The sequence below is a fragment of the Triticum aestivum genome, chromosome 3B (assembly GCF_018294505.1).
Source record: "Triticum aestivum cultivar Chinese Spring chromosome 3B, IWGSC CS RefSeq v2.1, whole genome shotgun sequence".
Taxonomy (NCBI): domain Eukaryota; kingdom Viridiplantae; phylum Streptophyta; class Magnoliopsida; order Poales; family Poaceae; genus Triticum; species Triticum aestivum.
The window spans coordinates 807,247,049-807,260,472 of NC_057801.1; the positions used below are offsets into that span (position 1 = coordinate 807,247,049).

The window sequence follows — 13,424 nt, forward strand, 5'->3', positions numbered from 1 at the left end:
CTGTAGGGCTGAGGTGTGGCTGCTGCGGTCCTTAGGCTCAGATCAAGTAGAACAAGAAGAGCAAGATGAATCCGGTGCAGCTGCCGGTCCTCCTCCTCTTCATGATATTGAGTGCGCCGGCAGCTAGCCGCCAGGCCACGGCGAGCCCCCCACCGGACCCGGTGCAGTGCTCGTCTGGTGATGGCAAAGCTGACTGCACGGTCTCAAGCGCGTACGGAGTGTTCCCAGACCGGTCGACGTGCCGCGCCAGCGCCGTGGTGTACCCTTCCTCCGAGGAGGAGCTGGTGTGCGCGGTGGCGAACGCCACGGCCAGCAAGACCAAGATGAAGGTCACCACCAGGTTCTCCCACAGCATGCCGAAGCTTGCGTGCCCCGGCGCCGGCGACGGCCGGGGCCTCGCCATCAGCACCAGGTGGCTGAACCGCGTCGTAGGTGTGGATGCGGCCAGGATGGAGATGACGGTGGAGAGCGGCGTGACGCTGCGGGAGCTCATCGCGGCGGCTGCCGACGCCGGGCTTGCGCTGCCCTACTCGCCGTACTGGTGGGGCCTGACGGTGGGCGGCATGCTCGGCACGGGCGCGCACGGCAGCTCGCTCTGGGGGAAAGGCAGCGCCGTCCACGAGTACATCGTCGGGATGCGCATTGTCACGCCCGCTCCGGCCACCGACGGGTATGCCACGGTGCGAGTGCTCACGTCCGCCGACCCGGAGATGGACGCCGCGAAGGTCTCCCTCGGCGTCCTAGGCGTCATCTCGCAGGTAGGGCACATTTACACCTGATCAACTGCATGCATTCCTAGCCTAAGTAGTTCAGCACAGTATATGGTACTCTAGTATTGGCCTTGACTTGCATGAACCCGATCGAATGGCATAAATATGTTGGATAACATGTTCTCCCTTCCAGTTTTAACATAATACGATTTATATATCAGAAGAAACAGAAACTTTTTTCAAATGTGAATTCAGTGTTGTACCTTTTTTGGCATTAGTCACACCTGACTTTGTCTTTTTTTCCATTAGCTCCTCAAATTTTCAAACACCCCGAAATTTCGCACGAACATCACACATTTCAGCATCTTGCACCACAAAACATTTTTTAAATTCTTCTTCTGTTGATGTTTTACGTTACTGTTCATCCGGTGCAGATGAGTCCAGACTCTTGAATTATCAATATTAGGCACTGCATTTACGGAGTTCACGTTTCATTTGGATGGATCCCCGGACCACCATGTGTACGGCCTGAATTAAACGAGCATTCAAGTTTGAGAGTGCCTGCTTTGGCAAGCAGCTAGCACCCAAATTGCTTGGCGGGCGGAGCATATGGGCCCGAATTAAACCTGCAATCAAAATTTGGGATCCTTTGATTTTTCAACGGGGCTCCCTCCATTAATTGCTCCGCCTACATTGTTCACGAACCAGAGCAAAAAAGGAAGTCGAGCGGCCAATTATTATTTGCCACCGGCGAACAACCATATAGAAGGCTGGTCATAGTGTTACTAGTCTATATTACTAACAGTGCATAGTATCATAGATTAGTATCATAGGTGGTCTCATTTTATTGCCATACATAACATATAGTAGGATCACATTTATTATGTTACGGTCCCCATAAAAACCTAACCTACCCAAAATACTAGGGATGGACATAGGGCCGTAGGGACAATCCTGTTAATTCACGCCGGCCGGATCCAGAACCAATGGCGCCACCGCCACCACCCTCTACCGAGCTGCCCCAGGAGCCACTCCCTGGCACCGAGGGATACTCGTGATGCAAGATTTTTGCTCAAACGGACAATAGCTCACCTTAGCGGAATTTTGTGAGACCGGCCAAGCCATCACGAAACGTGGATCTCATCTCAACTTCTCATGTCAGTATAGCTGGATAAGAACTAAATTTTGAACGTGTGTGGCGATATTGCATGGTGCACATATATATATGGCGTTTTTCCAGATGGTGCATAACTGCATGGGGTTGTGTGTGGCGGTTCTTGCACTAAGAAAATACTAATATGTTCTGTGGTTAAATTTGCAGGTGACTTTGGCGCTACAACCTCTGTTCAAGCGCTCAACTACGTTCATCGAGCGGGACGACGATGACCTTGCGGAGCGGGTGCCCGAGTTCGGTTATGAGCACGAATTCGCCGACATTGCTTGGTATCCGGGTCTAGGGCGAGCTGTGTACCGCAAGGATGACAGGCTGCCCATGAACGCTTCTGGCGAGGGTGTCTTCGACTTCATCGGCTTTCGGCCCACCTCAACCATCCTGATTCGAGCTAATCGACTGGTTGAGGAGCTATCGGAGCAGGAGGGCAATGGCAATAGCAAGTGCCTGACGTCGAGGGTGATCCGCACAACGCTCTCGGCGGCCGGGTACGGCCTAGCACGGAGGAGCGGCTGGCCGTTCACAGGGTATCCGGTGGTAGGGCGGCAAGACCGGATGCAGGCGTCGGGTGGTTGTTTGACAGCGCCGGAGGACGGACTCAGGACGACCTGTCCTTGGGACCCCCGCGTGAGGGTCACCGGCTTCTTCCACCAGACCGCCTTCAGCATGCCTGTGAGCCACGCTAGGGCATTCATCAAGGAGGTCCGGCGATTGCATGATATAAACCCCGGGTCTCTCTGTGGCATCGACCTTTACAACGGCATCCTAATGCGCTATGTCAAGTCATCCACCGCGTACCTCGGTAAGTCAGCAGTGCGCGGGGAGTCGGCCGACATGGTGGAGTTCGACATGACCTACTACCGCAGCCGCGACCCAAGGAGGGCGCGCCTCTATGAGGACGTCCTTGAGGAGATCGAGCAGATGGGGGTATTCAAGTACGGCGGGCTGCCACACTGGGGCAAGAATCGCAATGTCGCTTTCGTCGGCGCCTCGCGCAAATACCCCAAAATGCGCGACTTCCTGCTTGTCAAGGACGCCTACGACCCGGATGGCCTCTTCTCCAGCGATTGGAGTGACATGATGCTCGGCATTGGTGGTGACACACCGACGAACATCGCACCTGGGTGCGCGCTAGAAGGAATGTGTGTGTGCTCGCAAGATGTGCACTGCGCGCCGGAACAAGGGTACATCTGCAGGCCCGGCAGGGTCTACATGAATGCTAGAGTCTGCACCAAAGTGTAGTCTATTACTATCTTCATATCACAAGTAAGTAATGTTTTAAATGCAAGATCATTTATGTACATCTTGCCTAGAACTTTGCTATGTTTCAGTCACCTTTGTATGCGCCTGTTGGATTTGGACCAAGTCCACTGATTGATTCTATAATTGGATGAATAAATGTGACTACACAATTATTATTTTTGAGAAGAATGTGACTACATAAATTGCACCGTTAGTCTTTTTTTTTAGAAGAGTTGCACCGCTAGTCGATTCTGGCGATCCAACGTATCAAGGCAGAGAAGCGGTTGGGCTGGGCAATAGAAAAATGAACCTTGTATTCGCTGGAGTTGAGCCGGCCCATTAGTGCAGTGGCTCGCCCCACTCATGCATAGTCCTCTGCTATGTTTTTCTTCTTTTTACTTTACCTTTTCTTTGATTTTTCATCAGTTTCCTTCGGTTTTCTTTTTTTGCTTCATTATACATTATGTTTCACTGTTAAAATTTTGGTTTATTTTATTTCTTTTTTGATTTTCCCTTGTTTTTTATTTTCTTTTTTTCTTTGCCGGTTTTAATTGGTTTAGTTTTTCGACACATGTTTACTTTTTCTGAGTATACAATGTAATTATTTAGCGCACATGCGTAATATTTTAAATAAATTTTGGACATTTTTAAATACATTATTTATATATGTTTTAGAACCATGTTTTAGCACTTCTCTGAATACAGGGTAACATTACTAGAAATACATGTTGTACATTTCGTAATGAAAAAAAAACATATTTTGAAACTTCCCTAAAAAACTTCCTCAAAAGAAACATCACTAAAAACACGGTAACTTTTTTAAACTTCCCTGAAAAGCTTCCTAAAAAAACAAATTCTCTAAAATACATATTTTTTAACTACACAAAGCCTGTGAGAACTCAAACCAGGGACCTTGCACTCGGGGTGCGCATAGGTATCCACTCGCCCTCATGACTACTGGTGATGATAGATAGCGCGGCCTATATAAGAACATACAAAAACGTTCATATGTAAAAAAAAAATATGAAAAGAGTGAAAATATTTCTTTAGAAAATTGTGAAATTTTTTGGAATGCCGAGTTCTTCAAAAAACAAACAATTTATGAAATTCCAAAACTTTATTTAAAATATGTGACACAATTTTTGAAAATCCAAAACATTTCACATAGCATTTAAAAGCACTCAAAACATTCCAAAAAACTTAATTTAAAAAATGTGACACAATTCTAACCATTTTTTGACAAATCTGATTTTTTTTTAAAAAAATCACGAACAGTTTCTAGAAGCACCAGAATGAAACTCCCCATCCTCCAGTGGATCCGGAGGCAGTCCGGCTGCAATCCGAGCTTTAGCGCCTAGCCCGGATCTCCTCCAGCAGCCCAAATTGCTGCGCCGGGGTGAGCATGACGTAAGTGGTGATCTGCTGCCGAGTCATGAGTACTGATGGAGGGTGAGCGGATTGGATAGTGGTGTAGCAGAGGGGAGGGAGAGGGGAAATGGGATGGGCTAGGGGTGGGGTACTTCCGTCCTTCTTGAATAGCCGGATTTGGCACCCCGGGCAGAGTCGGAGCGGCGATCTCATTGGACCGCTCGGTTTCAACGGGTGTCCACGTAGATCCCACACGTCAGTCTGACATGACGGATGCACCCTGTCCTTCTCATATCCACCTTAGATTTGGGCTGGACACATGAGGTGTGTCGATGAGTCTAAGCGTTTAGGTCCAGTTTGAGGAGCCCGGCTTGGTCACCTTTTTGTGACCGGTTAGAGAATGGACCGACTGCCCAGGTGTTTATTGGGGGATGGGGGATGGGCGAGGAGTCCGGCAATAGATCCTTTCAAACTCTAATCCTGCTACTAGCCAGTGGACATGTATTTGTTTCTAATTCATAGTCGGTGCAAAGTTATTTACGAGCAAACTGCAGTGTCGAGAATCAAAAACAAATTTTTTTGGAGAACATTTCTGAAAAACACGAATTTTTTTGACAAGTTGACCAACTTATGAAACACCCGATTTTTTTTTTGAAAGTGCGAACAATTTTTCATAATGCCGAACATACTTTCAAAAACACAAAGAAATTTTTAAAAATGACGAACAGTTTGTGACAACACAAAAAGTTTTAAAACCATGATTTTTTTATTTGGAACAAATTTTGAAAATATGAACAAAATTATACTATTCCCAAACTTTTTTGTTTTTTTGAGCAATTACTTAAAATTGTGAACAATATTTGAAATTCTGATTTTTTGAATAAATGAAAGTTTTTTGTAAAATGTTTACAAATTTTAAAATCCGAACCATAATTTGAAACTCTGAACATTTTCTGTATCTTTCTGAATTTCTGGAAAATTTACACATTTTTCCAAAAATGGTAAAAAATGAATTTCAAAAGAACTTTCAAAAATAATTTGTGTAAAATAAAAAAAGAAACAGAAAAACGAGCAGAAAAGTATAAAAAACTTTAAAAGGAAAAATAAAAGAAAAACAAATTAAACCATAAAATTGGTAAAATAAATAAAAAACCATTTCAATGAACCTTGTAGAAGATTTCCAAAACGCCAAAAGAAAACAGACAGGAACTCTTCAAAAAAACCAGGAGAACGTAATAGCTAAGACGGCCAGGCCTAATATCGGCTTTAGCATGGCATCCAGAAAGCGCGACACTTTGCCGCAGCAAGCGGTATATAGGGCTTTGACTCGTTATAATAGAAAAATGAGCTCCTAACAGACCCTCGCTTGAGGCACCCACATAAATGTGACGGCCTATCGCGAGAGGGAGGAATGGCTCCGTGCGAACGTTGTCCTTTACTTTTTTTTTAAATTTATTTATATTTCTAAAATGGTAAATTGCTCATGTATAAATGTCCATTTAGTGTCAAAAAACTTTTCGAGAAACTTTTAAAAACTGTTGATAGTATTTGAAAAGAAGTTCGTGAAATCCAAAAAATGTGCACACACTTAGGAAAACAATTCGTTCTATATATATACATGTAGCGTAAAAAATGTTTGCACACTTCAATTTGTTTGTATCACCAAAGAAATGCATGTGACATTAAAAAATTGTTCACATGTTTCAAAAAATTGTACGTGACATGTTAACACAATGTTTGTGCAGTGTAAACAAATGTTTGCGTGATATACAAAAATGTTAAGTACTATTCGAAAAAATGTATATGACATTTTAGAGAAATATTCATGTGTTTTAAGAAAATATTCGTGACATTCAAAAAAAATTGACAATGTAAAGGATTACTTACGTAGTTTTCCATAAAATGTTTCATTTCATTAATACAGTGTTCAACATGTATTTGGAAAATATAACATTTATTCAATTTTTTGAAAACCATTTTTGTATAAAAATTTAAATTTTATATTTGAAAAATATTCCACATATATACTAAAAAATTATAATGTGTATTGAAAATAAGTAGACATGCATTGAAAAGAAAGAAAAAGAAGAAGAAAGTAAATAAATAAAATCAGTGACGAATGTTGTAAAGTTAAAAGAAAGACCGAAGAAATCGATGAAGAAACAAAGAAAAGTACTAGATACGAAAAATACAGCGTAAAAGAGGGAAAAAATCTAACTGGGCCGCTACTACTGGGCTGGCCCAATGCCTTGTGGCCAGAGCTGAGGCCAACTTACGTCTCGCGTAGGGTGAGAAATAGTCCTGGCCTATTTCCAGATCCTGTAACTTTTCTTTAAAAGATGAAGGTCCAAGGAATGGTTGGGCTGGCGAACAGAAAAATGAGCTCCTAACATGCTAAGGTCCGGTATCTGTTCCCTAAAATGATATGGTACGTGCACATGCAAATGAGCTCATAGAATGCGTACGTGTAAAGATGTGAAATGCTCATTAGGTTGTAGGTAGGTTGCTCGGTTAAAGTTAGATAGTAAACTACGAAACAGGTTCTGGCCTTCCTTGCAGATCAAAGTGTTGTTTTAAAATCAAAATACCGCAGACATTTCAAGATTTGAAAAAAATAACCACTTAAATTATTGAACAAAACAAGGGTAAATTATGTAAGAGCATCTACAGATGCATATGACAAATATGACCACTCAAACGCCGGTAGATGCGCCCAGGCGGTGACTGGTCACTCCTCAAATTTGCACAACTGCATCCGGACACCTCATATTAGAATTCTTAAATACATACAAAAGTATGCAAAGAAAAATTCTACGTACTACTAGCTCACCTGAGCTACTCCTCGTCCGAGATGTCGATTATCTCTGTGCCCGGCTCCGGGTACATGGACGGCAGCTGCAACTCCGGCTCCTCCTGCTGCTCCACTCCGGCCTCCTCCCCTATCTCCGCGTCGAGTTCCGTGAAGAGTACGTCGGTCTCTGTCCGCTCCTGCCGGAGGAACTGCCGGTTGGCCTCCACATAGGCCTCATCCTGGATGGACCCCAGGATGGCCTGCTACTCCACCATCTCCGCGGCTTGGACGGCGACGAACTCCGCCTTTGCGTCCTTCATATTGAACCGTAGAGCAGGCTGCTCTGCCTCGTCCATCAGCTCCGGCAGCTGCTCTCCCTCCTCCTCCTCCTCCTCCTCCTCCGGCTGCTGCTCTCCCTCCTCCTCCTCCTCCTCCGGCTGCTGCTCTCCCTCCTCCTCCTCCTCCTCCTCCTCCTCCGGCTGCTGCTCCTCCTTCTCCGGCTCCGGCAAGTCCGGAGGCAACCCGGCAGTGATGCGGGTGGCGCGCCTCGCCAGGTCTCCTGCATGATCTGTCTCCGGCGCTCCGGCATGAGCATAGCGTACGTGGTGATCTTCTGCCAGACCATGGCAACGCGGCGTTAACACTGCGGCGGGGGGGGGGGGGGTGGAGACAACCGTTGGACTGTCGGATTTCCGGGCGATTCCGCATGGGACCCCATCGTCCGTCCTGCGTGACGGGCGCGCCCGGGCGCCCCTATATCCGCCCCATATTTGAGTTGCATATATGAGGAGTGTTGATCAGTCTAGGAGTTTGAGGCGCCCGTCTGGGTTATATTTTCGTGACCGGCAAGTGACCCGGCGAGCCGCCCGGACGTTTGAGGCCGTTTTAGGGCGCCCGGCTGTAGATGCTCTAACCTACAAGAAGAAATGAAAGACAAAGAGAAAAAAACATTCTAAGGAACGAACAATTGTGTGAGTGGTGCAGCGTCGATCTCCAAAGAATGGTCACCCGCATGACCTTGACCAGTGACAGCAGGAACTGTGTGTGTGGTCTACTTGGTGGCATAAATCTCTTACCAATATTTATCTCGAAGGGCTGTGCTAATGTGCATATAGACACTGGTGTACATAACTAGTGTCTTTTTCTATGTGCCGTTGGGTATCCCGCCTCTCTTTGCTCGGTGCTCTCCCACACTCGTGTGTGCCTTCTGCATCAGTGACTGTATGTACTAACGTATGATGGCGCGCGGTATATATAGTTGGTGGTTTCGTGCATTCATAAATCATATAATCCCTTCATCTTAAAATAAGTGTCTAAATTTTATACTAACTTTAATACAAATTTGTATTAAGGTTAAGATACTTATTTTAGGACAGAGGGAGTAATACTTAGCATAGGTGCTACAGAGATGTGTTTGAATCACACGGAAAAAGATTGGAACTTTGGCCTATAGATGTAAATTGCCAGTGGGATCAATGCTACATCCGGTTTGCCACGTGTCTCAGTTAAAGAAGAAAGAAGGGCTGTGGTGATGGCTCCGGAATTACCGTGCGGCGGCGATAGAGGCAGGGTAAGAAAAGGGGGAATTTTTTACAAGAAGGTGTGGTGGTTCCCGGTGCTCTATGTTCCATTCCTATCTTATCTGGCAGCGATGGCCACCGGAGCGCAGGAAGAAAGGAGCCACAGAGGAAATACACTGTGGTTTCTGGTTGTATATGCACCCTATATGAGGATTTTTTTAAAAAAATTTAAATAAAAGTCAAAATATGTAAGAACTATTTTGACAAAAAACTTGACTTACTTTTGCACTAGTATATAAATTTTCACAAAAAAACAAAAGTTGACTTCACAGCAAACAAGACAAAATTTATTTGCTATTATAGTCATTATGCACACTATTTTGGCCAAAGAATTTATCTTTTTGAAAAGAAGTCAAAGGAAGATTTTCTTTTTGTGGATTTTTTCCCACGAGTACAATAAAAGGTCAAGTTCATTTCAAAAATATTTTCAGGAATTTTTTACTTTTTGTTGAATTACTAATATTTTTTTATATAGGGTGTAAATGTTTCCATAGACCAAAAATGTGCCTCCGGAGCCGCAGGTGAGATATAGGAGAAGTGGTAAGAGGAGGAGTGAACGCACATGAGAGAAAAGTTGTGTGGCTGGTTGCTTCTCTACCTAGGATGGGCAGAGGAAAGGAGACCGTGTGTGGGGCCCACAAGGGACATGTGGCAAATGGAGGAGGCGGCCGAGTGTGTGTGAGATCAGCCGGTGGATGTTGAGCGATATGTTTCTATATCGCGCATTGAAAATCCTCCTTTTTTTCTTTCTTGGAATGCATATATGATATACGAGTGAGAAAATGCTCTTATATTATGGAACGAAGAGAGTAATTAAGAAATTCTTGTCAAAAATTGTTAAGCTATATATAAAATGAACTATATAGTTGAAATATTTCTAAATTTTCATTTCATGCACTGCTGAGTAATCTGCATGACACATCTATTTCTCTCTTTCTCATTTGAAAGGAGAAAAGGAAGTGTGAGAAACTTCAACAACCTTGTAGTACTCGCGATCGAAGTATGTATCGATCAACAGAAAGTAGGTTAGCTCCTTCTGTAGTCACTCCGGTCCCATGTCTTCACAAAAGACACAGCTAGCTGGATGGGAGTTGGGTTCTTCTACGACTACTCCACGTAGCTAGCTAGCTAGCTGCGTAGTACTCCACGTAGAGTCGTAGACGCAAGTGCCCAAGCCCAACCACCGGATCGACAAACGTATTGACTCAGTCGATCGGCCATGATCTACTAAAAAAGAGAGTAGATCGGCTATGAACATTTTGCATGCATGCATGCATGGCATCCATCCAAGATGCTACTGCTTGAGGTTAATACGCATGTTCTCTCTTTTTCTAACACAATACAATCAAAGTCGTTCACATACACAAGCATACACTCATCTCTATAAATGTACGCACACACATCCTACCCGTATGAGCAGTGGCGGAGCTAGGATTTGAAATGGGTTCTAAGAAAAAATTTGACAACAAACATGACATGTGAAGGTTCTAAGAAATTACCAATACCACATATAAATATATTAATATGGCCTTACAAACATACTAAAATTCTTAATTAAGTTTCAGTTTTGCATAAAAAAACCTACATAGTACATACCTTGAGAAATTAAAAAGACTGTTTTCTGGCCTATGCTATTGCATGGCCATGAAAGTATCAATTATATCAGTTCCATTCACCTTGGAGAAAACTCAGTGTATGTGACTAGGCATTTGTTTGCTGATTAGAATGACAACAGCACGTCAATACTAAAGAAACACAAGACGCACGAACTAAATTAGACAAAGACCAAAGTAACAAGTCGAGTACTCGCGTCAGTAACACTTGTAGCAAGTCTGAAAGGATTGCTCTACACCAAATAGCGCACTGGTGACAACGACGACAGGCAGTTAGCAGGCTAAGTGGCTAACACAAACAAATACAGGGGATCTGATAGTTCAGAGCTTAGCACGAAAGAAAAGAGATTTCGGCTGTACGAATCAACCTGCTCTGGCCGCTGGTCAACTTCACGTGGACGCCCTTGTCGACGAATTTGGCCAGGTCAAGCGCGGTCTCCTTGCGCTGGCAGCGGAGGCTAGGCACGCCCACGCCGGCGCTGCTGTGCAGTAGTGCCGCACTCCCGGTGGAGGCGGGAGGGGCCACCGGGCCGGCGAGGCACTGAGGCAGGCGGCGGATCGAAACGCGTAGAGCAAAGGGGATCAGGGGAATCACCTGGCGGGAGCTCCTATTGGACGCTCTTTGCGTCAAATTGGCAGCCACGCACAGGGAGGCAGCTTCACTGGGCTGGCCCATCGAGCTGTTCTGTGGGAAAAAAAGGGACCAAAAAATGAAGGGCAAGCGCGATGCTAGGAGTCGAACTGGCGACCAGACAGATTGCGATTGCGCGCTTCTAGCCACTCCAACTGACTAGCGTTCCCTTAAATGGAACAACGCGCATTAATAATAGCATGACTATACAACTAGACTGATGCACTATATCGAACCAGAATTAGATACTATAGTCATCATCTGACAAAAAGGTTTACATTTATACTGAAAGTGTATATTTCGAAAAGTGCGTGAATTTCTGCACAAATTTTCCTAAACAGGAACGTTTTTCTGCATATGCGAGAAAAATTGAAATTGCAGAACGTTTTCTTAAAACTTGAACCTTTTTTGAAGTTGTGAACAAATTATGAAATTCCGAACAAATTTTCATACCGCGAATTTTTTTTGAATTTGTGAACAAATATTGAAAAATGAAACATTCTATGGGGACATCTAACAAAAAGTTTTGAAACCGCAAACATTTTCTGAAATTCTTGAACACTTTTTGAAACACGAACAATTTTTGAATTTCAAAACAAAATTGCAACTGCGAACATTTTTTGAAATTCCAGAAGATTTTTTGAAACAAGAACATTTTTTTAAATGTATGATTTTTTGAAAATGGGATTTTTTTTGAAATGCTTGAACATTTTTTGAAAATGGGAAATTTTTTTGCAATGCTTGAACATTTTTTGAAAATGGGAACATTTTTTGAAATTCTTGATTTTTTTTAAAAAAATTGGGATCAAATTTTGAAAACAAGAACATGTCATAAAATTCCGAATAAACATTTGAAATTCTCAAACAAAAGAAACATGAAAAAGAAAAAATCGAAAAGAGCAAAGAAAAGAAAACAGAAAAAGATAAGAGAAAATTAAAAAGAAAAAGAAAAAAACAGTAAAAGAGAAGAAAAGAAACAAAAATGTAAAAACGCAGGAAATAAAAAAAACCGGTTCAGGAACCTCCTAGAAGGTTCCCAAAACCAGAAAAAACCGGCTGGGAACCACCTAGAAGGTTCCCAAAACCAGATTTGCTTGAACGTTGAGCGGGCCGGCCCATCCTAACGCTAGTCGATCTGCCTGTGTGCGTTCCCTCGACTACTTGCCGCAAAGAGCGGCAAATAGGAATTTCCTCAGCTGGCGTCGAGAGGCACGGGACGCGCAGTGTAGCAGTAGCCTGTTGTTGGGCTCCTTTTTTCTTGGCCTATCCTCCTAGTAACCCCCCCTATGGTATACAGGGTGGCCCAAAATCCCAAGGTGGGCCGTGGCCCACCCTGTCCACCCTGTAGCTCCACCCCTGCGTATGAGCACCTCTATAATACTGAGCTAGCATAGCATCTTGAGATTTTACGAAATCTCCACAAACACTTCACAGTCGACGGGAACGTCTCCTCCCACTGAATGAACATCACCGTCCTGGTGGGCTGGGATACCACTATTCTCCTAAGCATTCAACCAAAGGTTGGTTCGCTAATAGGCATGTACTCTAAGATGTCTTCCCAGGGATAATATTTGCAGCGTTTGCCGGTCGACCTGTGCCACACATTTTCTTTTCAAAAACAAGGATAGCACCCCTAGCCTCTCCATCGGTTGATGCACACAACCATGACTTAGGCCACTCATGAACAACCCTATGCATCGCTTTCGCGATGTCACAAGAATTGCCACTTAATTTCATACAAGAGCTCGGTGGTTCCAATTTGATGTGGCAACTCGACTTCGATAACATTCTTTGAAACTTTGTGGTCAAACCCACTTATTTTACCATGAGGTATCTTGGCCTACCGCTCTCCGTCTGGCAACTCAAGAGGACGGACTTCCAATATTTCAAGGACGAAATTGCATCAAAGCTTGTGCCTTGGGAAGGAAAGAACATCTCCTCAGTGGGTTGGTTATTTTTCCCCTGAGCGTGCTACACAATGTTAGCAAAATCTACAGGGCCTTCCTTTGGGTGGCGGCAAAAAAGATCACGAGCAGGAAATGCAAAATCAACTGGAACACTGTTTGTTGACCGGCCCACCTTGGCGAACTTTGGTTCTTGATCTTCAAATTTTTGCTAGAGCACTTCGTCATTGAGAGAGAGAGAGGGAGAGAGAGAGAGCTAGCTAGCTGTGAGTGCTTGATCAATCTTCCTGCTTGGTCCACGTAGCGAGGTCGATGGGTACCAGCTAGTGACAGTGAAAGGAACTGCATGCGGTGTGCGTACTTGCTAGTTCGTTTATTCCCCATTAATCTCTTACCAACATTTGTCTCGTAGGG

At 44.1% G+C, this 13,424-nt stretch overlaps 1 protein-coding gene across 1 annotated transcript; it reads left to right on the plus strand.

The window, feature by feature from the left end:
- Nucleotides 1-16: 16 nt before the first annotated feature.
- LOC123066746 (L-gulonolactone oxidase 2-like) lies at nucleotides 17-3,281 on the plus strand. Its single transcript, XM_044489776.1, has 2 exons — nucleotides 17-758; nucleotides 2,032-3,281. Exons 1-2 carry the CDS (start codon nucleotides 66-68, stop codon nucleotides 3,121-3,123), a joined length of 1,785 nt encoding a protein of 594 aa, XP_044345711.1. The 5' UTR covers nucleotides 17-65; the 3' UTR covers nucleotides 3,124-3,281.
- Nucleotides 3,282-13,424: the final 10,143 nt, after the last annotated feature.